At 38.8% G+C, this 24991-nt stretch overlaps 1 protein-coding gene across 7 annotated transcripts in view; it reads right to left on the bottom strand.

Moving 5' to 3' along the window:
- The window catches only part of LOC125260281 (zinc-binding protein A33-like), a 100596-nt gene that overhangs the window by 16954 nt on the left and 58651 nt on the right, over positions 1-24991 (bottom strand). For 2 of the 7 annotated variants that reach the window (XM_048178570.1, XM_048178572.1), the window contains one exon: positions 2930-3631. The exons of 3 other annotated variants lie outside the window; for them this stretch is intronic. In XM_048178570.1, the coding sequence (XP_048034527.1) occupies positions 2930-3631 (702 nt within the window). Of the gene's footprint in view, positions 1-2929; positions 3632-6213; positions 6256-7029; positions 7087-24991 lie in introns of those variants that run through there. 2 more of the 7 variants (XM_048178571.1, XM_048178574.1) reach the window with 2 other exon arrangements.

Below are 24991 nucleotides of genomic sequence, written 5' to 3' on the forward strand. Positions count from 1 at the left end.
ATTCCCTGAAGGAGGGAACGGAGACGTTACGTCAGAACAGACTGACGTATAGGGGATCTTGCCCCGAGAGCCCAATCACCATCGAGTGTTAACAAAACAAGCCAATGGTACGCTGGGTACCTTGGTCTGCGATATTTGCATCGCGAACTCCACCAACACAGTGTGGTTATATATGGAGCAGCGCGAGCAACTCACATTCAAGTCTTCGCTGAGGAGCCGAGCCAATGACCCGGTATTTCAGCGGAACAGCAATTGTGGCAAAGGGATGTAATTTCTCTGTTTCCTCCTTCAGGGAATGAGGGTTACATACGTATCCTAGACGTTCCCTTTCAGTCGGTCACGTTCAATGTTACGTCAGAACAGACTGACGAATGGGGTCCCTTACAAAACACCACAATAGCTGTCTTCCAGTGACCTGTAAAAGTGATAGCACCCTGTCGTGAGACTGAGCACGAGCAAAGGACTACACTAAATACAGAATACACTGGGAAGCATACCCCAACAGGAATATATATGCTAATATATGCTAACAAACTGCCTGCTCAAGGAGGTCTTACAAGGAATCAACCAGCATAACGGTGATAGGGAGAACTCTGAGGTATCCAGCCTGCAGGGTGGGATTACACATCAGAGATGGCAAGTGGCTTGACAAGGGAAGACACATGCACCCGAAGAAGACTTACTGTGGAACACACGTAGGATTACCCAGGGAGGGGAATCAACACATGGCGGCACCTAGTCCAACACGGGCTGACCGAAGGGGCATGCATGCAAGTGTAGACATCAACAGTGCTGAAGGAACCCAGGGTTCTAGCGGTGGAACTCACCTGAGGAAAAAAGCTCACACATCCAGTCCGTAGAGTGGAATGGCGCAGCAAGCAATGACACCGAGCAGGTCCTACTACAGGCCCGAAGAGGCGAGTACCTGAGAGGACACAGGCTCTACACAAAGATTATAGAATCGCATGAATGTGTTAGGTGTCGCCCAGCCCGCAGCTCTACAGATGTCTGTCAGCGAGGCACCATGCATCAGTGCCCAGGAGGAAACACTCCGAGTAGACAAAAACTTGAGCTCTACTGAAAGCAAGGGTTTGAAGGGAGCCCTCTGCAATGCAGATAAAACCACTGCGAGGTCCCAAGAGGATTAAGGTGGATTAAGCCTCCAAGCTGCAATAGCAGCCACATAGACCTTAAGGGTGGAAGGTGACAGCCTTCGTTCCAACCCTTCTTGAAGAAAGGAGAGCACTGACCTGACCGGGCAGGAGCAGGGGTCTTCTTGACGAGAAGAACATAAAGAGACGAAGAGGTCCCATTTCAGGGTATAGGCCTATCTAGTAGACAAGGCTTTAGCCTAAGTGATGGTAGCAATCACCTGAGGTGGCAAAGTACCTAACCTTTCCGCGACCTGTCCACTCATGCAGGTTCTAAAGATCAGGATGTGGGTGCCAGAGGGTGCCCAGTCTCTGAGAGAGAAGGCCCTTCCTCATAGGGATAGTTTGTAGAACCAGGTCCGGCCAGGCCAATATGGCACAACCAAAAGGACCTGCTCCTCGTTCTCCCTGATCTTCACCCTCCTACCTCGGTCAGGGAGTAAAACAACTGGCAATGAGAATTGACTGGGGAGGCAAACAGGTCTATCTGAGCGTTCCCGAAGTGTTCCCAAATCAGCTGATCCGACTAGGGATGGAGGGATGTCTCCACTCCCCAGGGTGAGACTGTTGCCGAGAAAGCTTGTTGGCCGCAAAATTGAGTCTGCCCGGGATATGAATGGCATGAAGTGACCTAGATGCGGGCGAGTTGAGACATGCGACGGGAGTGTAGACCTCCCTGACAGATGATGTACACTACGGTCGCAGTGTTGTCCGTACGGACCAGGATGTGCTTGTCTCTCAGCAGGACCCTGAAGTGGTGCAGAGCAAGCCGAACTGCTAGCAACTTGAGGCAATTGACATGCCACTGAAGTTGAGGTCCCGTCCATCAGACTCGTGCAACGCTGTCATCCCAGAGGAAGGCAACGCAGGTGAATCCTCATCTCCCGAGGACTCAAGGCCGCTCTGTGATGCGTGAATCGACATTTGGTCGTCCTCCGGAGCCTTGAATGAAACACTGGGTCCCTCAGTAGGAGGCTCAGGAATTTCAACCGGAAGTGAGGGGGGTGTGGCCCAAGTCTGACTCGTCGGGGAAGCCCACACCGTGACCCTCAGATCACCCTGGCCACCAGCCAAAGTAGTCCTCTCACGAGAAGAGGAACTAGATTGGGGTGTGACCGAGGAGACTCTACACTGTTTCTAGTCGAGTCTCAATCTCAACATCGCAACGGTCCCACAGTGAGAACATGAACCATTCACAAACGCCGCCTCAGCGCTGGGTAGTTTCACATCGCTTTCTCTCATCCACTTAAACTTTACACGCATAAATAACGACACATTTTGAAGAAAAGAGGGTAACTTCTGTCCACCTCGTCTATAAGCAATGACTAAAATAAAGAAATTTAATTAAATTAATATTGATTCTGGAATAAAAAAAAATCTTTAAAAAATAAAAAAAGCGATAGGTGAATCAATATTTTTCTCCCAGCCCTAATGTTTATTACTTTCAATTTGTTGTTTATTTTATGATTAAACTTTACTTTGATCGTTCTCTGGTTCCCGTTTCTTTCTTGCATGAGCCTTTGACATTGTTACAGTTATAATGTTTATTATCAGTTTATTTTTTACCAAATCTCCACAAATTGATAGTCAGTCACATAAAAAAAAATGTTTTTAATCTGTAAGTTTACTGAGTTTGCAGTAGACATAAAATGATAATACTGTTTAATATAATTTATCATTATAAACATTTGTTTTTTTTATTATCTTAAATTAGTCTTTCTCTTAAAAGGAGTGGTGTATGTGTGGGTTAAACTAACTTTCTTGCCAACAAAACTTACACAAGGTTTTCCTTTGGACAGCAACTTCCTTTTTCTCTTTGTTTCTCTGTTTGATTTTTCCATCATCTTCATGATCAAACTCTCCCTCTTCTTCTGCTGTGACTGAACCTCCAGATCTTCTCTTCTCTCCATCTTCTGGTGTTTCTTCTTCTGCTTCCTCACACAAGTCAGAGATAAGAAATTGGACCTGGTTTTCTTTGAGTATCTTCTCCACTCTTTCAAGTATCTCAGAGTGCAATCCTGATTTTCTTTCATCAAACTGAAGATGTTCATCTCCACACTCCTTTATTAATTGATGAATACAGTTACTGTTTATCTCTCTCTCATCAGTCAACACTAAAGTGTGTATAGGAGTCTTCTTACTGAATTCATTCAGCACATATTTCACTCTATGTCTGTTATTGTCACTGAAGTCGTTCTCCTGCAGCACAAGTATGATCACATGAGGTCCAGGAGCAGACAGATTCACACACTCTTTCACTCCCTGTGTGATCTGAGTGATTGACAGATTTGGCCTCAGCAGGTGAGGAGTGTTGATGACTGTGACGTCTCTGTCCTTCAGTTTTCCTCTGTGTTTCTCAATGTTCAGCTCTACATCAGCAGGTGCTTCACTCTCAAACGCTGCTCTTCCTAAGATGAAGTTTCCCACTCTGTTGTTTTCTGTTATATTCTTCCCCAGCAGAACAATCCTCAAATCACTCACTGGAACACAGAACACAAATAACAGTAAAACTCGACCCGTGATCCATGAACAGAGATGTCAGATTTCAGATTGAAGGTACTGGACCAGATCAACAACTGCCATTGAGATGAGTGGAGATGTTAACACAATCTTACACTACCAGTCCAAAGTTTATGAACTGTAAGAGTTTTTACAAGAAGTCTCTTCTGCTCACCAAGGCTTCATTTATTTGATCCAAAATACAGCAAAACAGTAATATTGTGAAATACTTTTACAATTTAATATAACTCTTTTTTTTATTTGAATATATTTTAAACTGTAATTTATTCCTGTGATCAAAGCTGAATTTTCAGCATCATTACTCCAGTCTTCAGTGTCACATGATCCTTCAGAAATCATTCTAATAGTCTTTACTGTCACTTTTGATCAATTTAATGCATCCTTGCTCAATAAAAGTTTTAACATGGTACATTATCACTACACGGTAGTGATAATGTTACAAAAGCTTTCTTTTTCAGATAAATGCTGTTCTTTTGAACTTTCTATTCATCAAATAATCCTGTTATTTTTTTTTTAACACAACTGTTTTCAACATAGATAATAATCATAAATCAAATCAGTAGCAAATCATCATATTAGAATGATTTCTGAAGGATCATGTGACACTGAAGACTGGAGTAATGATGCTGAAAATTCAGCTTTGATCACAGGAATAAATTACATTTTAAAATAGAAAACAAATAGAAAACAGAAATAGAAAACAGTTATTTTAAATTGTAAAAGTATTTCACAATATTACTGTTCCTGCTGTTGTCAGGACACAGACGGAGGCAGAGAGTTAAGTGAACACAGATGTTGTTTAGTAGACAGAGGCACAAACACAGGTAAATGGTGGATGCAGGTGAGTGAATGAACAAGCACTTTCTGAAGGATAACAGAAGTTTGACTTTGCAGGTGAAGGGATCAATGTGGAACGGAGAACAGGAGACGGAGGACGAGATGGAGACACGGGAAACTCGGGTGAGTAGCGGGTAGGGCTGCACGATTAATCGTATTTTAATCGCAATAACGATATCTGCTTCTCTTGATTGATTACAAATAATCGTCACGATATTGGCCCGCTCATTATTTATCCTGAAAACGTGTTTTTCTTTGGGAGATGCAAAGAGCTTAAATCCCCCAAATAGAGCTTTTCCCTTAAAAGGATATACTGTCTTCCCGGTGTTTTACTTAATCTGTGCAATCTGGCAACTCAACAAATGCAACACGGATCTCCACCTTACTCTTTGCAGAATGCACTTTTGCAACCTATGTGACAATTCAATCGGGAAAATGAACATAATTTGTAATTATTGGAAATAATATTAGGAGTTTCGTTGTTTTATCTTTAGAAGTTTCTAAAGGTTTTACCAGTTTTCATAATGTTAATCAGTTGATCATATCGCCACTGGGATGTTCTAAAATGCTTAACGTGAAAAAGCTTAGCGTGGCTTAATTTACTAAGACAGTGTTATTAACAAACCAAACTTAGTGAACACCATACTAAATAATGCATGCTATACAGAAAAATACTTAATAACCAGTACATTAAGCCACCATATATATATATATATATATATATATATACAGGGGCGTAGTTTGTGGGGGGGGGGTGGGGGGAGGTAACCCCCCAATATTCAAAGCCATCAGTTACAACCCCCCAATACAATACAACCATACCAACGTTCAACCCCCCCAAAGTTGAAACCAAATCTACGCCCTTGTATATATATATACAAGGGCGGCGCCGTTCGCGTTTTCCCGTTTAGCGCCACGTCCTTAAATTAGTAAATGCATTTGCGCCAGTTAGTGCGCCCATGGGCGTGATGGTCTAAAAAAGAGGTGTGTTCAGGCACATTGCCGGCGCATTGCTATTTTAAGGAGCTGAAAATAGACTGCGCCATAGACCAACTCAAACCTGGTCTAAAGTCAATGGCGCAATATTTTTTTGTTAGAGCGTGTTGGTAGAAACCGTGACTTTGCTTATTACACACAGGGATGCGCATCACACAAACATGCCAAATATTAAAAACAAAAGGATTACAGTGTAAAAGAATATTATTGTGTAGGCTACATAAATATAAAAATGTAATGATGAATAGTCATTGCGTGTATTAGAATTAGGCTACCTATTTTCAATTCAGCCTATTACTACTTATAATGATGAACGAAATTGGCTAATTTCAATACACTTTGCGTTTTGGTCGTTAAAATAGGGCCCCATGTGTTTTGTATTGATTTACCATCTAACAAAGTTATCATAGTTGGTTAAATGAAGTCGGTGTGCCACCTACAGGCCTTTTGGGTGAAATGTAGGTTGGTAAAGAATGTGCAAAATGGCCATAACTACATTACCCTTTTTGATAGAATAATAGTGATAAATAATCGTGATTATGATTTTGAGCAAAATAATCGTGATTATCAGTTTAACCATTATCGTGCAGCCCTAGTAGCGCTGCTTCTTTTACTTCTTTTAAAAACATTAAAAAATAACACACAGTTTCTCAAGGACTTTGATATTTGCAGTACTCAATATTATGATTTATCATATTTGTTGACTTACAATTAGGCCGCTCAAAAGGTAGACTTCCACATCCTCTTTGAACTGCAAATAAAACAACATGGAATTTAAAATTTGGCAAATTCTTTTAATTAATTTAAATTAAATACAATATTGTGAAGAAGAAGAAGAAAAAACTATTAATATATGTTTATTTTCCCTCTCATTGCATCAGATTTATTTAGGCTCTTGTCTCGAATGGCTGCAGTATATGACCATATCTATCTTCTGAAGGGAATGTGTGTTGAAGATTAGTCACATATCGATTGTTAAATATGCTCTTTTTTTATTTCCCCTTTTATTCCTATTCAAAATGTTTTTTTCAGCACATGCATAGGGCCTAATCTTTTTTATTCTGAAAAACATACTCAATTTTTTTTAACGAATCTGTTTACAATATGAGCAAAATAGTGCAGTAGTTGAGAAATGCCAAAAGTGAATAAAATAAAATAGTACACCATTTGAGGAAGTGGTTAATATAATGAGATGTTACTGAAAATTGTGCTGCTTTATGATTTCACATGGTGACAAACTTTGCCTTATTATTATTCTTGACCACATTTATCTGCCTCTTTCTCTTACTATTCTGCCTTCCTAAAAAAGAAAACGTATTTGAACAAACCGCGTACTGGATTACAATGAAAGAAATGCACATTTCCGTGATCCTACTGCACCGAGATATTTTTCAGCATTTATTACACATTTACTGTAGGCTAGCCTATTATTTAATAAATAAAATAAAAGAATACTTGCCGTTCGGTAATATGGTAGGCTATGTATCATGTTAAACACATTTATTTGGTCTGATTTGATCCTTACCTGAACTAGACGCCATTAGCCTACATGTTCGTAACAAAACTGAAAGCGAAAGTTTGTTCGATAAACCGTAGACGGAAGATGAGAGGAGAACACTGTAAACAAACACAAGGCCTATTTACAGTGGAAATGTTTGTTGCAAACAAGATTTTGAATAAAATAATGGATTCATATGCAACTATTTTAGCCCATGCATGAATATTCATCCATTTTTTCTTCTATATTATATGGACATAAACAAATGTGCATAAACTTAAACACACAGTACAGCATTCCTTTAAAGGGATAGTTCACCCAAAAATGAAAATTCTGTCATCCTTTACTCACTCTCATGTCGTTCCAAACCTGTATGACTTTATTTCTTCTGTGGAACATAAAAAAGATATTTTGATGAATGTTGGTAACCAAACAGTTTCAGTTCCCACTGACATTGACAAAAAATACAATGGAAATCAATGGGAACCAAAACAGCCCAGGCACGTGCACACATAGACAAAAAAGGGGCTTGAGCACCTGCCCTTTTTCTTCCTCGAGAGAAAGTGCCCTTTTTTCTAGGGTGCTTTTTTTTTTTTTTTTTTTTTTTAATAAATTAATATATATTCCTGTTTGCGCACAGCTTAGCTGTCAAACAAATCTATTTACTGAATAAAACAAATAAAAAAATACTATATCAGGTCGGCTTTGTCGAGTTCAGATGCCCTCACTCCGCGACACGCCATTTATGCCCGCACGCTCGCGCGCCCCGCCCCACCTCACCTCGAGTTTGCTGCTGGCTGAAAACTTGTGACAACTATTCCCACGAAAAATGCAACCGCTGTCTGGCGATGAGAAGCGAAAAAGAAAAAAGCCCCATGGATGCATCCAGTGCATTTCTTTCAGATAGCCTCGCTCTGTCTTTGCATGTTTGATGTCCACATATTCTTGTTGAAGAAATTACAGTGGCTGTAGCATTTCTATCACAAAGAAGTGGCCGAATATTATTATTTAACTAATAATATATTTTTAATCATGGTTGGCTTTGATCGTGGATTTGATCGTGCTGTGCTGTCTAACAACAAAAATCAGCACGCTTTTGGCGCCCTCTGCAGGCATTTGTTATAATATATAATGCATTAAGCATTAACAGTTCAGGAAAAATTATTGATGTGTTTAAATATGCAGATTAGCTTGTTTTGGATCATTTAGAATAAATATACAGATGCAAACAGACGGAGGGTAGTAGGCTTAAAACAAACTTCATCTAAATGTGTAGGGTTAGGGTTGCGTTTTCTTTCCATTAGAGTAAAAGACATGGCAGCAAAAATGGACCACAATCTTAAAATTGTCCACTTCATGAAAGAAGTATTCCAATAACACCAAAAAAAAATGTAAATGATTTATTGATTTAAACAAATTATTAGTGAAATATGTCCCTCTCCTAGGTGCATTTATTCTAAATATATAGCTTGAAAATAGTTGTTGTTGACTTCTCTTGTGATAAACCTAGTGAATACTAAAGAAGACCATGGTCTCTATATGTGAACTAATAATTTTGTAGAAATCTGTGGAGTGTAAAACAATTGCGTGAGTGTAAGGGAAGTCAGAGTTGTCTTAATATATTTAAGGGTTTATTATTTTTTTAAATAAATAATTATGAGAAGTGCCTTTTTTTCATTTGAGCCCCTGCCCCCAAAAATGTCTGTGCACGTCCCTGCTGTAGCCTATCATGTATCGAGAAGATTGAGAAGTTTGATGAAGGACAGTATAGGCCTAATGCCCCAATCAAAAAATAAAATAAAATAACACCAGAAAATGTCATTATTTTTCTTTTTTTAGCTAAAAGTAACAGCGCGGCGCGTTCAAGAGGCGCTTCAGTCTGTTGCGGAAAGTGGAGACTGACAATTACATGAGCAGAAAACTGACAGAAATATTTGCGTGCTATCAAGATGCGAATTACGGGGAGTTTAGGCTAATGCAGGGTGCGATTTGTAGGGGGGGATGGGATTTCCCCCCTTCTGGTCTATGTATCCCTGCCTCTACTGAATTATTTTTATCCCCGGGGGGATAAAAAAATATCCCTCCCGGGTGATGCTACTCCACAAACCTCCAACAGAGCATTTAAAATACCAAAAAAAAAAAAATTAAAAACAAATAAACAAAAAAAAAAAAAAACATCGCTGAGTAAAACACTGCGTTTATATAGAACTGTCTCTTTATGACCACAACAACCACCGTAATGCCTGTCCCTGAATACCAGTGTAATTTTGTAGTCGATCTAGGAGTATTTTATGATCTATATTGTCGAACGCAGCACTGAGATCAAGTAACACTAGTATTGAGACACAGCCCTGGTCAGAAGCTAGAAGTAAGTCGTTTGTAATTTTAACGAGCGCAGTTTCTGTGCTATGATGAGATCTGAATCCTGACTGAAATTTTTCATAGATAGAGTTTTTTTGCAAGAAGGAGCATAATTGGACCGACACTACTTTTTCTAGTATTTTAGACATAAATGGAAGATTTGAGATGGGTCTGTAATTTGCTAATACGTTTATTATTATTTAACTAATAATATATTTTTAATCATGGTTGGCTTTGATCGTGGATTTGATCGTGCTGTGCTGTCTAACAACAAAAATCAGCACGCTTTTGGCGCCCTCTGCAGGCATTTGTTATAATATATAATGCATTAAGCATTAACAGTTCAGGAAAAATTATTGATGTGTTTAAATATGCAGATTAGCTTGTTTTGGATCATTTAGAATAAATATACAGATGCAAACAGACGGAGGGTAGTAGGCTTAAAACAAACTTCATCTAAATGTGTAGGGTTAGGGTTGCGTTTTCTTTCCATTAGAGTAAAAGACATGGCAGCAAAAATGGACCACAATCTTAAAATTGTCCACTTCATGAAAGAAGTATTCCAATAACACCAAAAAAAAAATGTAAATGATTTATTGATTTAAACAAATTATTAGTGAAATATGTCCCTTCCTAGGTGCATTTATTCTAAATATATAGCTTGAAAATAGTTGTTGTTGACTTCTCTTGTGATAAACCTAGTGAATACTAAAGAAGACCATGGTCTCTATATGTGAACTAATAATTTTGTAGAAATCTGTGGAGTGTAAAACAATTGCGTGAGTGTAAGGGAAGTCAGAGTTGTCTTAATATATTTAAGGGTTTATTATTTTTAAATAAATAATTATGAGAAGTGCCTTTTTTTCATTTGAGCCCCTGCCCCCAAAAATGTCTGTGCACGTCCCTGCTGTAGCCTATCATGTATCGAGAAGATTGAGAAGTTTGATGAAGGACAGTATAGGCCTAATGCCCCAATCAAAAAATAAAATAAAATAACACCAGAAAATGTCATTATTTTTCTTTTTTTAGCTAAAAGTAACAGCGCGGCGCGTTCAAGAGGCGCTTCAGTCTGTTGCGGAAAGTGGAGACTGACAATTACATGAGCAGAAAACTGACAGAAATATTTGCGTGCTATCAAGATGCGAATTACGGGGAGTTTAGGCTAATGCAGGGTGCGATTTGTAGGGGGGATGGGATTTCCCCCTTCTGGTCTATGTATCCCTGCCTCTACTGAATTATTTTTATCCCCGGGGGATAAAAAAATATCCCTCCCGGGTGATGCTACTCCACAAACCTCCAACAGAGCATTTAAAATACCAAAAAAAAAAAAATTAAAAACAAATAAACAAAAAAAAAAAAAAACATCGCTGAGTAAAACACTGCGTTTATATAGAACTGTCTCTTTATGACCACAACAACCACCGTAATGCCTGTCCCTGAATACCAGTGTAATTTTGTAGTCGATCTAGGAGTATTTTATGATCTATATTGTCGAACGCAGCACTGAGATCAAGTAACACTAGTATTGAGACACAGCCCTGGTCAGAAGCTAGAAGTAAGTCGTTTGTAATTTTAACGAGCGCAGTTTCTGTGCTATGATGAGATCTGAATCCTGACTGAAATTTTTCATAGATAGAGTTTTTTTGCAAGAAGGAGCATAATTGGACCGACACTACTTTTTCTAGTATTTTAGACATAAATGGAAGATTTGAGATGGGTCTGTAATTTGCTAATACGTTTGGATCTAATTGCGGTTTCTTAATGAGAGGCTTAATAACTGCTAGCTTGAACGGTCGTGGGACATGACCTAGAGATAAAGACGAGTTGATAATATTGAGAAGAGGCTCTTCTGCTACAGGTAACAATTCTTTCAGTAGTTTAGTGGGTATTGGATCTAGTAAACATGTTGTAGGTTTAGACGCAGTGATAAGTTTATTTAGCTCTTCCTGTCCTATAGTTGTAAAGCACTGCAACTGTTCTTGAGGGGCGATAATTAAAGCTGAATCATAAAACTCTGTTAAAGGTTGTACATTTACAATTGTATTTCTGATACTTTCGATTTTCTCAGTAAAGAAATTCATAAAGTCATCACTACTAAATTGTAATGAAATGTTTTGTTCTGGTGATGTCTGTTTATTTGTTTTGGTTATTTTCTATGAGTTTGCGGAGATGCTCGGCCCTGGCTGCTTTTAGAGTCTGAAGACCTCTAAACGAGTTTGTCTCCATTTGCGTTCTAGATTGCGAGTTTCTCTTTTGATAGCGCGAGTAATACTGTTGTACCAAGGTACAGTATTTTTCTGTCTGACATTTTTAAATCTCATCGGTGCAACAGTATCTAATGTACTAGTGAAAATGGTGCACATGCTGCTAGTCATTTTCTCGAGATCATTTGCGTGTTTGGGTACGATGAGCAGCTGAGACAGATCAGGCAGGTTATTTGTGAATTTATCTATAGTTGTCGGAGAATTGTTCTGCCTAGTCGATATTGCGGAGCAATTTGACAAATATCATCAGTATGCAGTACGCATGTTACAAGGTAGCGATCAGAGACGTCATCAGTTTGCGGTAGAATTTCTATATCGGTTGGATTGATTCCATGTGATATAATTAAATCTAGTGTATGATTAAAACGGTGAGTGGGTCTAGTGACGTTTTGTTTGACCCCAAATGAGTTTAGTAAATCTGTAAACGCAGCCCCTATCGCATCATTTGTATTGTCAACATGAATGTTAAAATTGCATGAATCTTATTATTTAGACATTAAGTAATAGTTAGTCAGTGTGTTAATAAATGCTTTACTGGCACATATTCCTACTGTAATTCATGATTAATTCAGGTAGTTATAAAACATTTAGAAGTGGTCAGTTAACTATTTTTGTGAGCTCATCTAAAGTGAGGACTATTTATGCTTTGTAAAGCATTCATAAAGGAGATTTAAAAGCTCAGTTTTATTCTAAACAGAAAAAGGAAACAAACAACACAGAGTGATACAGAACATAGAAATATTTATTTCAAGATGCAAAAATTGTACAACTGTACACTTCATATAAAATGAAAAATAAACCTCTGCAATATCATAAAAAGAAAAAAAATGAAAAAAAGAACAAAATAAGCAAGAAAGTGAATATAAATAAAAAAATAAGCAACAAAATGACAGAGATAGAAAAACAAATATACTCAACAAATGATCAAACACTAATTGAAAATTAAGTTTTATGTAAATTCTTATATAAAGTGCTCTTATGCTTGTTACAGTGACTAAGTAATATTACATTCTTGAAATGTCATGAATAAGTCTGCCAAAAGCACCATCATAGTGTTTCTTTGCCAGCCATTCATTCCACTCTATCACTGCAAGGTGGTCAGAAAGCAAACTCTCAGTCCGATTTCCCCTAAGCCTCCAGATCTGCTCCTTGTAAGATCTCCAGGCCCTTTCAATATGTTGGGTATGGGCACCAGTGTGGGGATCTACATACCACCTGCTGTGGTTGACAGTGTGATGGTTGTACCCTAGTGCAGGGAGTATGTGATAGGCACGCCACTCGTCACTGATAATTGATGACCCAGGCCTCACATGATGTGCAATCAAAGGGACTAGATGGTTTCGAGATCTTTTTTCCATAAGACGTAGAATAGGTTTTCTGGATTTTTTTTGCTGATGCCTCACACCTAACATTCCAAAGACCCACTTCTTTCTTTTCCACCCACCAGCCATTCTTCCTCTACCATACTAATGGAGACAACAAACACAGAGGTAGACAGATATATTATAATGACAATAACTTTGGAACCTACAGTGGTATGCGAAAGTTTGGGAACCCCTCGCAGAATCTGTGAAAATGTGAATAATTTTAATAAAATAAGAGAGATCATACAAAATGCATGTTATTTTTTATTTAGTACTGTCCTGAGTAAGATATTTTGCATAAAAGATGTTTACATATAATCCACAAGACAAAAAAGTAGCTGAATTTATTAAAATATCTCAGTACAAAAGTTTGGGAACCCTTGATTCTCAATACAGTGTGTTGTTACCTGGATGATCTATGACTGTTTTTTTGTTTTGTGATGGTTGTTCATGAGTCTCTTGTTTGTCCTGAGCAGTTAAACTGAGCTCTGTTCTTCAGAAAAATCCTCCAGGTCCTGCAGATTCTTCAGTTTTCAAGCATTTTTTGCATATTTGAACCCTTTCCAGCAGTGACTGTATGATTTTGAGATTCATCTTTTCACACTGAGGACGACTGAGGGACTCAAACACAACTATTAAAAAAGATTCAAACATTCACTGATGCTCCAGAAGGAAACACGATGCATTAAGAGTCGGGGGGTGAAAACTTTTAGAATTTAAAGATCAAGGATAAATTGTACTTAATTTGTCTTCCGGGAAACATGCAAATATTATGTTGCTTCCGAAGGGCAGAACTAAATGAAAACAATGATATTTAAACATCTTCATCATGTTCAAAAGGTTTTCACCCCCGACTCTTAATGCACTGTGTTTCCTTCTGGAGCATCAGTGAATGTTTGAACCTTTTTTAATAGTTGAGTTTGAGTCCCTCAGTTGTCCTCAGTGTGAAAAGATGAATCTTAAAATCATTCAGTCACTGCTGGAAAGGGTTCAAATATGCAAGAAGATGCTTGAAAACTGAATGAATCTGCAGGAGCTGGAGGATTTTCCTGAAGAACAGAGCTCAGTTTAACTACTCAGGAACAAACAAGAGACTCATGAACAACCATCACAAAACATAACAAACAGTCGTGGATCATCAGGTAACCACACACAGTATTGAGAATCAAGTGGTTCCACATACTTATGAATGGGGTCATTTTAATAAATTCAGCTACTTTTTTGTCTTGTGGATTATATGTAAACATATTTTTTGTAAAATATCTTAATCAGGACAGTACTAAATAAAAAATAACATGCATTTTGTATGATCTCTCTTATTTTGTTAAAATTATTCACATTTTCACAGATTCTGCGATGGGGTTCCCAAACTTTCGCATATCACTGTATATTTTAAATTTATTTAAAGTTGCTATTGCTATAAGATACCTTTCTTTTGTGCCGAAAAATGGCTTTCGTCGATCACAACAAACTCCCTTCTTCCACCAATCTGCTGACCTGTACGCCTTCTCATCCTTTCAACGGCTGTGACACAGACTTCCCTTATTTTCTTTGCCATTTTACTAAGTGTTGCTGAACTGCCTGCAATGCTGTCGTCCATCATGTCTATCTGCCGTAACCGGCAGACCCTGAGAAAACCTTTAAAGCCAAAAAGAACATGTAATGTTTATGAATGCCTTTAAATAATTTACACTGTATGCATTATTTTATGCAAATTACAAAGAGAACAGTGACAAAAGTGAGTTAATTATATACATATTTATATTACAACTGTTGTATTCCTACCTGTACAGGAATTGCATCCACCTACTGAAGGAGACCTTTGATCCACTGAATATTGATTTGTGCCTGACAGAAATTTGTTTTGCCCTTCCCTCATGTGCTCCTGCTTGTCGACAAATCCTACTGTAAAAAAAAAAAGAAAAAAAATCTTGATTATGTTTCAATGCGATGCAAATTCTATATATATATATATATATATATATATATATACACACACACACACACACACACACACACATATATACATAAAATCTTGATTATGTTTCAGTGCAATGCAAATTTTATATATATATATATATATATATATATATATAGCCTATGTGTGTGTGTGTGTGTGTGTGTGTGTTAGTGTGTGTATCGTACCAAGCATATTGGTCTCCACTGTTCGTCCTTTTCTTCATTTTCATGTCCCGATGACAAATTCTGCATTTATTTGTAGTTTTTAGCAGTTTCCTTTTCTGAAGCTACTTAATCATCTTCAGGGTTTTCTTTGTAGAGCTGGGCTCATTAATAAGCTTCTTTAGCCGGCTTAATCTGCTCATTTTTATTTTTTATTTTTTTTTATTTTTTTACAATTGCTTTCGATAGTAGTGATAGAGTGACAGCTAGTTTGTGATCAAATCATAGACTGTAAAAAAATATGGACGTAGTGTCCGTGACGTCACCCATAGAGTTCTGAACAGCAGTTTTGACACGTAAATGAGGCCGCGGCCATCTTAGCTGCACGTGACCGCACGTCACTCACGGATAACTGAAAATGGGCAAAGAGGCGGGATGTAGTTGGAGCCCATGCGACTTGTTGCTGAAACCACGCCCGCCTAGCATATCTATCTTAGATACTATCTAAAATATTAATAAAGATAACAGTACCATTAGAAAGTACTAAAGTTTTACTGTCAATCTACGGTGTTTTTTAAGATAACGTTATAGATGCTCCAACACCAGTAGGCTAATTAATTTGTGTGGGGTGTGCAAATAACACAAAAAATCAACTGGGACTTCATACCTTTAATGAAAAAGAGATCGCGAGATGAATCCAATCCGTTGCACTTGGGTAAAATGTCCATTTCAAAACATAAAAAAAACTACTTTTTGTTCATGAAAGTGTTAAATCCATGAAATCTTTATATATTATCCATCGTTTGCATTACATATCTAAGGAATGATTTGCTCTCCATGATCGTTCTTCAAGAAAGGATGCAATCTGAGCAGCGTTTATAATGTAAAACTCTATACGTACATATATAGGTACCAGATATCTGTATAATGTTCTCTCAAACAAATGAGCACGTGTCCAAAGTATAATTTTTCAAAATAGTGCAGCAGTTTTAGTTATATCCAAGCAGTGCTGTCGGAGTTGTATATCCTCCTGGTATTGTCATTGTAGTAAATCTCAGGAACAAAACTTTTTTAGCCAAGACTGACATCTGTCTGAAGTATGCAGCAAGCCATATATTGTATAAAATAATCCAGAAAAAAGGCACAGATATGGCTGAGATGCCAAATTCAGCGGCTGGAATTAGCTGAGGTAACATGACGGCTCACAGACAGCAGCGCCAATCCACCTGTCACTCAAGTGACCACGCCCTTAATTATGCAGAACTTTAAGGGTTAATATAATTTAAACGGATGAGTTATAAAAAAATTCACCCCCCATCAGAGTTGTCATGAAAGGAAAAAATTAGCAGTATAGACCAAAACACAATGTGAACCAGAGTGTAAACATGTTTGTTTCTGCTGTAAACTTGGCTGTTTTAACATGATAGTCAATGAGATTCTGCTCCCTTTTGCAGCCTGTCCCTAGCGGCCAGTCGATGAATCGCAGTTTAAGTTACTTCCGTATTGGCTTCACGAGAAACTGGGGGAGGTTGCCGCTTGGATCAAATAGGTGGGAGAAATCGCGCTCCCGCTTTCATACGTAATCAATGTGGGACAAAGGAAAACTCGCGCTTTCGAACGTCATCAACAGGGGACAAAGGAATTGTGCAGCAGCAGTTTGTTTATGACATGGAGAACTCCGACAAAAGTAGAAAAGGCGTGCGGACCCGGGCCAAAAGGAATGCCAGCGTGGAGATGGATGCGTTGGATGACTTCTGTCGGTGGCACTAGTGGTATGTTACTCTCTTTACTGGCACACATTATTAATTATGGCTAACAAGCTAATTGCTAGTTAGAAGTCCTAATGCCAGCGACACGCAGGGGGGCGGGAGCGCTGCAACGAACGCTGGGCAGGAAGCCTGGCTGTCAATAGATGACTTTTATAATGACATTTTTGACTCTCTTTGTGTAATGTACAGGGGCGGGCAGGATGGGATGAGAGTTTGTTAGACAACAAGAAAGTAAATAGAACATTCACAGTTCATTCAATAATGTATGGTTACTTTTAATTAGGTGTGCCCACGGCCCCACTGCACATCTGGCAGACAAAAGAAAATCTCATGAGCTGGACATGTGTAAGCTGAAAATAGAGTGGCAAAAAGACAAGATTGATGAGCTGACCAAGGAGAGAGACTATCTTAAAGAGCAGCTGGCATCAGGTAAGGCTCACAACACACAACATGTATTCAAATAATAGTACAATTGAGTCTTATTATGTGAGTTAAGCTTTGTGTTCCTATGTACCATGTGATGCAAGCTGTGAGCCTTATGTATGTATTTGTATCCATTTTAACAGCTCTTAAAAGAGAGGACACCATTTCTAAGCAGACGATTCCCCTGTCTTCAGATTCCTGTCGCGACAGCTCAGAATCTTCCTCTGATTCTGTGTCTGACTCCTCTATATCCTCATCAGAGGGGGACATGAAGAAGAGGAGGGTGAAAAGAAACGGGAAAGGGAAAAAGTATGGGAAGAAGTCAAAGAAAATGGAAACAAAGACACGTCAGAGAGGTTAGAATGCTATTTTCACCCTTTCCACTTGTTTCTCACTTGGCTGGTTCTTCCTGCATGATCTCACATTGCATGATTCCCATAAAAATTGCATCGGGGATTACATCAGCTTCGATACTTATTTAATGTTTAGTTAAATCCATGTAAAAGATTCAAAACAAAATGACAGGGTGACTTACGCTGCCTTCACATGCTCTTGGAACTATTGTAAATATGAGTTTTCTAGGTAAAAAGTGCACATGAACACCCGACCATTCCGAAAGTTGAATGCGATGAGCTCGTAATCACGATTTCAGAAGTGGGAATTGTCAAATTTCTGCTAGCACTTGAAGGCAGCATAAATAAGCTGAATTTATTGCATTAAATCATAACTTCATAAGCTACCAATTATTTTAATTTACAGCAAACTACAGCAGGTAATACCTTTGATTAGCTAAAGTACTATGTAAACAAACCAACAAATCAGATTATATCAAATAAAAAAAAATAAAAATTGCACAACTGTACATATATGACTTATTCAATGGCTTAATTTGATCATTTAACATTGGACTGGTCTGATTATCTGGGTGTAACTGGTCTGCTATCTCTCTATACTGAAGTTTGTGGAATGTGTCATACTATAGATAGAAACAATGTACAGTGTGTGTGTGTGTGTTTGTGTCAAAGGTGTGCGATAATAATAAAACCAAATACTAAAACTAATTCCATTTTCTCTGAATTACAGCTCAAACACCACAGCAGGTAGTGGCCCAATATGAAAAAGTTCTTCGACGCTTCAGCAGAGGAGGGACCATGTCTGCTGCATTCAGGCAGGTTGGGGTGGACCGGAACACCATCGTAGTCAATGCACCGATTGCCGAATTGTACATCGCTGTACCCTGCAAATTTAAGGAACTCTTTAAATCCCACAGCAGTGAGGTTAAGCTCAGTATTTTTGCCACACAATGTGCTGCTGTGATTCATGAGGATCCAGCTATAGAAAATGCTATCAAAGCCCTTAAGGCTTCCGGTAAGCTGCTGCCACTAAAAGGAAAGTGAACTGATCTAGGATCTGTTTTCAAGTTTTCACTCTAAATAAAACTAAAGTTGTACAATGGACTGAAACACGTCCACAATCTGCACTGCTGTTCTGTAATGTTAATACTGAGGTAGTTTTTACACTGTAAAATATTTTATGATGTTATTTATTAATAAAAATTGTATTTGTTGTATTTTATATGTTGTATTTTTTATTTTTATATTTTATGTTGCATTATCACTCCTGTAGCACTTAAAATCATTTTTTATACCATATTGCAGAGGCTTATGTTTACTGGAGGTGTACAGGGATTTTTATTTTGTGATATTGCAGAGGTTTATTTTTCATTTTATATGAAGTGTACAGTTGTACAATTTTTGCATCTTGAAATAAATATTTCTATGTTCTGTATCACTCTGTGTTGTTTGTTTCCTTTTTCTGTTTAGAATAAAACTGAGCCTTTAAATCTCCTTTATGAATGCTTTACAAAGCATAAATAGTCCTCACTTTAGATGAGCTCACAAAAATAGTTAACTGACCACTTCTAAATGTTTTATAGCTACCTGAATTAATCATGAATTACAGTAGGAATATGTGCCAGTAAAGCATTTATTAACACACTGACTAACTATTACTAAATGTCTAAATAATAAGATGTATAAGTGTACATTTAAATAATTTATTAATCATTTACTTACACTTCCTAAATGATCTTATGAAGCACTGACAATTCCTAAATAACTGCTTTGTAAATAATGTAATACTTCATTTACAAATGATAAATTGATCATTAATAAAGTATGAAAATACAATTATTAAACACATTATAGATGTCACAGTTCCCGTGTTCCCTCGTCTCCTGAACTCCATTTCCCATAGTCCTCCTGTTCTCCACACCTGCACTCACTTCCCTCGTCATCTCCCCATCATCACGGATCACCTTCACCTGGATCTCCTCGTCAGCACTCCCCATATAATGGACTCACTCCCTTCACTCCCTGTCCTTTCTCTGTTTATGTTAAGAGCTAGTTTGGTGTACTCTACCTTTGTGTTCATTAAAGTGTTATATGTTTGTGGAAATCCGTGATCTGCCTCATCTCTACACCACCAGCTGTAACAGAAGAACGGACCTTAAACTGCTGGATTTTCCACAAACCAACATGGAGACTTTCCCCGGCTCCCTGGCTCCTACTCCTCCAATGCCTCCCACTCCTCTGACAGCTGGCGACCGCCTCATCGGGCTCCTACAGGTGGGTCGTTCGCTGGATAGGTATGTGGAGGAATTTGTTGAGCTAGCTTTTCTGTCTGGCTGGCCTGAGGTGTATTTAATCTCCCTGTTTCTGGATGGACTAGATGATGACACAATCCGTTTTGGTGAACTTGATTATCGTTTCTCCTTAAGCGAAACTATCAATTCTATTTTGTGGTTAAATGGCTCCAAATTCTTCATTGACAAGGTTCAGGATGCGCGTTTGTCTCTAGTCCATCCAGAAACACGGTTGGCCGGGCCAGTCAGTCAGCCACCGTCTTCCTCCGCATACCCCTCCAGCGAACTTCCTGCCTGTACTATGCTGAACCCTCACTCCTCTGCTGGGTCCAGGAGGCGGAGGAAGAGAAAGCCCAAGTCAGCTCCAATCTCCGCCGCCGAGCAAACAGCTCCAGTCTCCGCGGAGCCCTCTCCAGTCTCTGCCGAGCCCGCTCCCGTTCCTACGGGAATTTTAATTGTATTTGAGGGTATGGATTGGCCCTCTGTTCCAGCCGCCGAGCCAAGTTCTCCAGTGTCCGCCGAGCCAAGTTCTCCAGTCTCTGCCGAGCCAAGTTCTCCAGCCGCCGCCGAGCCCTCAGCTCCAGCCGCCGCCGAGCCACCCGCTCCAGCCTATCACGAGCCCGCTCCTATTATGAACTTTGCTATTGAACTCTCCAGCCCAAAGACTGTCTTCCCTCCCTGCCTCCCTCTCCCGCCTCCTCTTATTTGTGTCGGCACTGCACCTCCACCTCAAGCCCCCTCGCCCAGATCTCCACCTCGGACCTCTGGTCGATTAACGTCACCCTGGCTCCTACCTCCCTCTGCTCCACCATGGCCCATCAGTCCACCAGTCTCACTAGTCTCCACCCTGTCTCCGGTCACACATTGGTCCCTCGTCAGCCTGCCCTCACCTCTGGACTGCACTCCTCCGTCTTCGCCCCGTCCCTCCGTCCCTCAGTCTCAGTTGGCCTCCTCACTCCCTCCTGTGTTCCCTTTGTTGTGTGTCGTCCTAGTTCTCCTGCGGCCTTCTGGAGCCCCGGCTGCGCTTCGGTCGGCGGAGCCGCTGGTTCCGCCATCTCCCGCCTGTCCTTCAGCGTTGCCTGGGCTTGACGGCAGGAAGCCTCCGGTCCCTGACCCGCCATGGCTGCCCGCTACGCCTGACCCGCCATGGCAGCCCGCTGCACCGGACCCGCCATGGTTTTTGGACCTGCCCTGGAGACCTCCACTCCAGTCGACTCCTCCCCCTGCTCCGGCTTGAGGTCTCCAGGGCGCCCACCCCCCTCCCGGTTTTTCCTTCTACGGCGCGAGGTTGCGCCTACCGGGAGGGGGGGGTAATGTCACAGTTCCCGTGTTCCCTCGTCTCCTGAACTCCATTTCCCATAGTCCTCCTGTTCTCCACACCTGCACTCACTTCCCTCGTCATCTCCCCATCATCACGGATCACCTTCACCTGGATCTCCTCGTCAGCACTCCCCATATAATGGACTCACTCCCTTCACTCCCTGTCCTTTCTCTGTTTATGTTAAGAGCTAGTTTGGTGTACTCTACCTTTGTGTTCATTAAAGTGTTATATGTTTGTGGAAATCCGTGATCTGCCTCATCTCTACACCACCAGCTGTAACAATAGATATGCTTATAAATCAAGAATAAAGCATTTATAGCTGTATTTATAAACTCCTTACTAATGTATAATAATGCTTTATAATTGATGAATTGACTATTTACTAATGCTTAACTAATGCTTAACTATTGCTTCATAGTGTGCAGTTATTATAAAGTGTTACCAATATTGATTTTCCAAGTGAAATTTAAATCACACATATTTCACTGTATCTGCTGTTTTTGACATCCATCAGCTCATGCAGCAATAGTTCAGAAAAGTGTTTGGGACTGTGTGACTCTTGTGCTGCTTTCCAATTCAGTTCCAGTTATGAGTTGTTTTACTTCATATCCAAACATGAAATGATCTTATTGTGTTTTTATGGGTGTTTGCATGACAGAAAAACATGGATATGAACAAAAACTAACTCTAATCTACACAATTACAGCACTTCAGCAGCTAACTTATCATTCAGTCATATAAACTGATATAACTTATGCATTTCCTCTTCAAAAACCAGAAATTCAATGTTCTTATCCATGCTCATGTTTTATGTCAAACAATAAATAAATAAAAAATACTGAATATCTCTCCTGCAGACAGCTGTCTTTATATAAAACTGATTCATGTTTGCTTTATTAAAAACACTCAGAGCTATTAAACTTTAAATCACTATTTTAAACCAGGACTCTTTCACACAACTCTTTCATATAGAAAATCAGGAAAGTAAATACATGTTTTTTCTTTTTATGTACAATCATTCATAAACTTGTCTTCTTCAAATTCAGTGTAAATCCTAAAACACTAGTGAACTTCTGCATGACTTTACTCTAAAGTTACTAATGTTATAGATATCTAATTGAAAAACATTAATTGGACAGTAAACATTTGATCATTTTAATAACCTTTTCAGTGAATAAAGGAGAGTCTTCAGTCGAACAGTGTTTACTGGAGATGTGCTGCAGTCGTCATGGCAACTCTGTCCTCATCTGTCACTCAGTGTTCTAGAAAATGCAGCTCCATTCACTTTTATTAATATTCACTCATTATAATATATTAGAGTCATTAAAAAACTACATAACTACATAATAAAATATATGCAATTAATTTAATGTTTTTGTGAGCTTAGCTCCATGTAGGAGTGTCACACTCTCCCAGACAAATCTCCCAATTTTCTTAAAGCACATTTTCTCTTTGATTACTCTTTTCTCAGTATTCACACACAGGGTAAGGTCTGGTATGGCATTAAAGATTCAGATGGAGATGTGTATTAAGGAGGTGAGTATGTTGAGAGCAGCTGGTGATCCTGATTTAAACTGGATTATTCAGATCTGATCTTTCAACAGCTCGGTTTGTCATCTCTTCAGGTTCAACACATTCACTATCTGCACCAGTGGTGTAGTCGGGGCGATACGCACGCATACGCCGTATGCTTACTTTTTGCTCAGGGCTGTTTGCGTATTACGACTTCTAAGGATCAGTATTTGCGTATACCCACTTGTTTTTTGCTTCGAAAGTCCATAAAATAATGTCCTGTTAGCTTCTCCTTTAACTGTGTGTCCAATGCTGTTGTGTAAACTCGCGATTCTTTGTTGTAATTGGTGCATGAGCACTTCTGCCATTCTACCTTTTCCGCTCATCATCGGCTAAAAAACAGGCTTCACAGTGCGTGTTCGCGCTGCAGTGAGAGATCTCCGATCAAAGCCGCTCTGTTTTTAGTGGTGCATTGAGCGCATTTCTCTCACTGCAGCGGTCTTGGCGTGAGAAATATGGTGGTGAGGAAATAAGACTATTAATTAATTATATAGCCTACATCATGCGTTCAGAGCTTTTATAAGCGCTAAGTTCCCGTACGAACTGAAAAGACCATCAGCGCAAATGAAGCCTTGTTTATTTAATGCATTAGTGCGCGAATCAAAAGCGAAACATACTAGGCTGCTACTCTGAATCTTATTAAGCTCCAAAAGTGTGATAAGATTTCCAAGAGCCATCCCGACACTGATGATAAAATGTGCGATCCATTTGAATTCTATTGAAATAGAGTTAAACACTTTGAAACGCTATAGAGAAAGTCAAACGTGATCTAGACTGATGGACAAAATGAACAAAAGACTGAAAAGAGGACAACAAATCTTGCGCCAACAATTAGCCTATTAGGGAGCTTTTTAAACTATTCATGTAGTAATTATGGTAAATTTGGCTAACTTGTAGAATTTATAACCTATTAAGGGAATTCACTAGATTTATATTACATCTGTGACATCTTGTTTCTATAGGCTATGTGTATAGGCTATTTTTCATAACAAATGCTTTGATAATGGAAAATGATAGTTTGACTTCTTATAACACAATGAAGTAGAAAATTCTGTCAAACTGATAAGCTTACATAGTCATAAATAATATAAAACTGAGTTTACAGAGGTTACCGGGGAAACAGCTCTATTTCTGCTGCTCCATAAGCGCCACCTACTGACAGAGAGTGGTTTAAATTTTCATTCAGCCTGATTACTGTTTTTGTTTGTTTGTGACCACATTTTTATAATGTTAATAAATTAGATTTCGAATAATTGGCTTTTTTAACACCCTTATGAATAAAATGAAACTTTAATTTCAGATATCACTTTTCACAGTGAATATAATTCCAAAGCAGCATGTTTAAATAATAGTCAAACTGTAAAGCATTAAAAATGTCAACCAATTTTAGAATGCACTGTATTTATTTGTTTTTAATGAAACATGTTACTAGTGAACAACAAAATAAAATACATTTACTGTTGTGTTTTTGTATTTTTTTTTTGGGGGGGGGGGGGGGGGGTAATAGTACACCACTTATTTTTTTAGGACTACACCACTGATCTGCACCATCATCATTATCCATGGCAAGATCTGATCCAGTGTTGGTTCTGTTCTCTGAACTCCTGGTTCCTCTCTGACTGGTGCTGATGAAGTTTGTTCCCACCGTCTCCAGCTCTCAGAAGCTCCTGGCATCGATGGACTGCCTTCAGCTCACTCAGGTTCACGGATTCACCGATATTGTGCTCAAACCAAAGTGAAAAACTCTTTCATTGTGAAGCTTTCTAATGCTCTCACTTCTATTGAAGAATATTTACTAGATTTAATGATCATCTGCACTAAATAATAATTCAGTATTTTCATTCACAACTGATGAAAGTCAACAATAAAGACCCTGTTTTATTCATATTCTGTCTGTTATTTCTGTGAGCAGATGTCAAATCATTCTCAAATGTGTATTTACATATTTATTAGCAATTTAGTTTACATGCAGTATCACTTACAGAAATGAACACTTGACTTTATTCAGATATTACAATATAAACCAAAAATCACAATATTTTACAAGTAATTCAGTGTTAACAGCTGGAGAGAGAAAATGGCTTCAGTGTAGAAACAATTTCATAGTAGATTTGAAAATCAAAATATTAATGAAAGACAAAAGAAATATA

This window comes from Megalobrama amblycephala, linkage group LG24 (assembly GCF_018812025.1).
Source record: "Megalobrama amblycephala isolate DHTTF-2021 linkage group LG24, ASM1881202v1, whole genome shotgun sequence".
NCBI lineage: Eukaryota > Metazoa > Chordata > Actinopteri > Cypriniformes > Xenocyprididae > Megalobrama > Megalobrama amblycephala.